Source organism: Amphimedon queenslandica, unplaced genomic scaffold (genome assembly GCF_000090795.2).
Source record: "Amphimedon queenslandica unplaced genomic scaffold, v1.1 AMPQUscaffold_9991_Cont17721, whole genome shotgun sequence".
NCBI lineage: Eukaryota > Metazoa > Porifera > Demospongiae > Haplosclerida > Niphatidae > Amphimedon > Amphimedon queenslandica.
Window position 1 is genome coordinate 1 of NW_003549738.1, and position 4,863 is coordinate 4,863.

At 36.4% G+C, this 4,863-nt stretch overlaps 1 protein-coding gene across 1 annotated transcript; it reads right to left on the minus strand.

Annotated features, from left to right (window-relative positions):
• Positions 1-1,338: 1,338 nt before the first annotated feature.
• LOC109590455 (alpha-latrotoxin-Lhe1a-like) lies at positions 1,339-4,819 on the minus strand (the record flags this gene model as incomplete). The annotated part of the gene is made up of 2 exons (XM_020006372.1): positions 4,662-4,819; positions 1,339-3,968 (listed from the first exon to the last, which is right to left on the minus strand). A coding segment is annotated over exon 2 (1,574 nt), but the record flags the coding sequence as incomplete, so codon positions are not given.
• Positions 4,820-4,863: the final 44 nt, after the last annotated feature.

Below are 4,863 nucleotides of genomic sequence, written 5' to 3' on the forward strand. Positions count from 1 at the left end.
ATACAGCACCTCCGTTCATGACGGAGAAATTTGGAAGAATTTTAAATCTTCTTAAATTTGGCATGGCAGAATAATAACTGATATCAAGGTGATATACACCAGTAGTGATTGCTGAAAGGTAGGTTTATGTACAAGTACAATATGTCTTATTAGTAACCAAAGCCACACAATTATTATGACAAAGAGTGAGTAAATAAAATGATTAGTTTTTAGATACGACCTTTTGATAATACTGAGCTTGTATTAATGTATCAAACAGTTTGTGTGTTGATTCTAACCTTAATATCACGTCCTCCTAATAGTGCCGACTGGTTACTAATATCCGACAATGGTTCATCAGGCAAGATTTCCTTCAATTCTGTACATGTTCCATCATCATGTACTATGTACCTTTGTCCCTTGTCAAAAGCAGATAGCACGTCTTTTACATTATACACGGTCCTTTCTCTTGGTGTATTTACAGGATAGGCTAGTTCTTTAGGATCAATAACTAACTCTTTTACCTCTAGACTGGAGCAGGAATCTTTATAAACACTCATTACCTCTCCTATCACATCTCTTCCTACTGACATCATAATGTCTTCTCTAAAGGACATCATTACTAGTACACACTGGCTCTCATCCACAATCTCTACCAGTGATCCTACACCATGACCATTAGACCAATATAGTCCGTTTTTCCAAAATGTACAACGTCGATTTAACGTGTCATCTTCTTGAGGTAAAGCCATTCTGTAAGCAAGATGCAATGAGAGGACGTGGAAGTATCGAGGAGGAAAGAAATGATGTTTACTAGTACACTGTAGACACCATCCAAACTGGTACACTTGACTAGTCATCTCATCAGGTCTATCAGTAGACAAAAGACATGGAAAGAACAACAACCTTTCTCCTCTTGTTTCCCTCCCTCCCTGCTCCTCCTCTTCTACTGCTAACTGATGGAGGTTTGTCATTCTTAGGAAAGATGGATCCATTTCTTGACAGAGTTCCATGCTCTTCAGGAAACAGATCAACATGTCAGGATCATAGTTAGGGAAGAGTTTAGTCAGACCAGGCACACTAACAATACCAGTATTGCTAGCAATGACAACATGTTCTTTAAATGTCTCTGGAGCAAAGAGAATCCCATCCACCTCAGTAAGTAGTATACCCTTATTCACCACAACCCATACCTTGTCTTCACTTTTGAGAACACTTATCAAACCAATCGACTGCAATGAATGAAGAGAATCCAAGATGTCTTCCCTTTTATCTGGTATAACGTAATTGTCCTTACCAGCAGACATTACATCAGACAGGGTCAGTATATTCTCTTTTCTTTCCACCAGTAGTCGGTACATTTCATGATCATAAAGATTTGATTTATTCTTTCTTGTACCACGAACGGACTCACAGGCACTAGACAATTTATCAAATAAGGAATCCACACCACTCCCACCAAGCTTACGACAATCCAAAAAGATGGCACTATCACACCTTTCCCTTACAATAATATCATGCATTTCTTCCTTTCTTCTTCTCCTTTCAAAAGGATTACTAAATATGTCATCCACATGACTTACTATTACAAAAACATGGCATTGATTAAGAGCTTTTTGTGCTTCATTTCTCACAACTGTTAGCCACTGATGAAGCTGTTTGACTGCTTCCTTCTCCAATATATTGACTACTATCAGGAACACACCACCAGAACCTTGTAAAAGATTTTCAATGACGGCACTGTGACTGGAATAGTATTCTGAATGACCAGCAAAATCATGAAGAATGATGTTACCCAGTGTCCTGTGTTGTAGTTTATAAGGAATGATGCCAGCAGTACAAGGCACTACCCCTCCAACATTTCTAAAAAAACCAAGAACAATAGGGCCAGTAGCTGTGTCATTGATGACATGACTAAGAGTACTTTTACCAGCTCCAGGATTACCCACAAGGAGAACGTTAACATAAGAATCAATCGGATGAGATACTTTAATGTTACCAAACTTCTTGAAGATAGCAATGGCAGTATCGCTATCATACATTCTTTCTTTAGCTAGTTCTAATGGCGTCCTCCCATAATTGTCTTTAGCCAAAGGATCACAATTAACAGTTGATAAAAAGTATTCAACAACTTCAGATTTACCCTCCCTGGCAGCATGATGAAGAGATGTTTGTCCAAGACTATCAGTGACCATTATATTACAGCTACATTCAATAATGAGGTACTTTACAATATCTATGTGTCCAACAGCAAGATGAAGAACAGTCCGACCATGAGCATCACGATATTGTTTGTCCATTATATCACTATTGATGTTAATGACCATACACTTTACCATATTAAGTAATCCTTCACTAACTACATAATGAAGAATAGGCACATTAGCCTCAATAGTGATCATTATATCACATTTACACTCATTAACGAGGTACTGTACAACATTTATGTGTTTACGTTTAACAGCATGATGAAGAACGGTCTGACCACTAGTAGTACGATATAGTTCATCCATTATATGACCATTGATGCTCATGACCATACACTTCAAGACATCAAGTAATCCTTCTCTAGCTACATAATGAAGAACAGGCGTCCTGTCATACCTAGTAGTAATACCCATCATTGGATCACAGCCACACTCAGTAATAAGATATTCCACTATATTAACATGGTTACCCTTAGCAGCGGTATAAAGATAGGATAGACCATTATAGTAGTAGTATTTACGTTGGTCAAAACGGTAAAGAGAGACCGCGATATCTCTTGTAACATCTAACCAGCCGTTACTTACAGAATAATGAAGCAAGCTACGCTCATCATAACAGTCCCGATAAAGTACTTCAGGATCCTGTAAACCCAGTAACCGAACCGCTTCTTTGTGATCTCTTCTTTTAAATGCATCCAGACATTGAGCTTCTCTCGAAGTTGCCATATTGATCGAGATGTAGATATTCACCACAGCAGACAAGTTATCCTTTTTATCTTTTTACCCAGGCTGAGCAGGCTGCCAGGCTCTCTTTCGTGAGGAATCAGGATTGATATTTGATAATAATTTGATACAGGAAGTCAGGACTCAGGAGTCAGGAATCATGCACATGCATGCAGCGCAGAAGCTAGCAAGTGACCTCTATCACGTGATTAAAACTGTTACCATGGAAAAGTTAAACAAAAGACAAAAGTTTAGACCGTATAACTACACAAGATATCGGATGAAAGATAGGAAAATAGGATATAGATTCAGTTATTGGTATTGTGCTGGCTGCATCACTGATCGTATAAACCTCTCCTCCCTTCAGTCAGTATTAGAAAACTGGCAGTAAAGACTCGTTGAAGCGGACTGGAGCCCTCTTCCTGTCTATAATAACAAGGACAAGAGAATACAGTGTATCTACCTTACATACATACACACACCCACTGTAACCTAAAGGGTCTCCTCCTCCAATACCAATGGGAAAGATAATTAAACATACAGAGATTATACCTAGTCCTCCTCCATCCCCTACTCCATGTACCATTAGACTCTTTTACATTAAGTAATTTCTTGGTGTACTGATACAGCTCAGTAGGGGAGCCTGTATAGGAGATTGGTGTCATCAGATTCTATTGTACTCTCTAGGGATAATTATCATAAAATGACTGGCTGGTTCTCTTTTAATACTCCTAGACAATCAGTCATGGACACTCAGTCATGCATCAGACATCAGTTAACCTTTTGCTGGATCAGTATGACACTGGCCATATACTAGGGGCCAGTGTACAGTATCTTATTACTGTCAATACAATACACCTAAGTTAATAACAGCACAGATTAATTCTATACTGGACTATAACCGCTTAAACTAGGCATCAATATAAAACAGGGTGAATTAAGTATGAATCAATGTGTATCAGTATCAGTCAGTATAATTATTGATTACTTCAATAGGAAACAGTTCTCTTGCTTCTACTTAATGTCATCTTAGAACTGTTGGACCTCTCAAGGAAATAACTAGAGAATAATAAATAATAACATAAGTACACATAAACTATACATAATATAAGTGTATCAGGAAATAAAAATTAATAAAAATGGAGAATTCTCTCCTTTTCATTTGTAACAAAAATTGGCCCAAGATCATGTACATGTAATTGTACCTACATAGGGAGTTTGGCCCAATTTTGGAAAAAACTTTTAAAATTCGAAAAAAAATCCAAATTAGATCGGAAACAGCTCAAACTTACTATGCAACATAAGAACACATATGTATATGCATCAGGAAAAAGTTTTAATTATAATAGCAACGACTTGCCTCCTTTTCAATATTTGGCACAACAGTACAGTGACTTTAAGCAACTTTTGAGTAACTTTTTTAAATTCATAAAAAATTAAAATTTAATTGCAAACAGCTTTGCAATGTAAGAACATGTATACCTATCAGGAAACATGATAAAAATGGAGAAATTTACTTTTCATTTTTAATTATATTTGGCAGGAACTTTGGTCTAATTTTGGGGCAACTAAAAATCAAAGTTTGTTTAGAACAAGCTTAAACTTTCTATGCAATGTAAGGACTTGTATAAATGTATCAGAAAAATACCATATACCGTACAAGACGATTTATTGGTGTGAAAAATATTTTGCAAATTTCATGGATTCCTTCCTGAATCACAAAAATAAAATCCACTAAAATTAATACAGTACCTGCATGGCATACGTGGCAGAATTCACGAAATATAATTCCCTCAAAAATAACCACTTTTACGGTATAAAAGGAAAGAATTCTCTCCTTTTTAATTTTGGCAAAATTTGGCCTGTCAGGAACTTTTTACCTGTCAGGAACTTTTTAAAAGTTTTATGGATTCCATACTAAACACTAATAATCAATAATAATAATTATTATTAA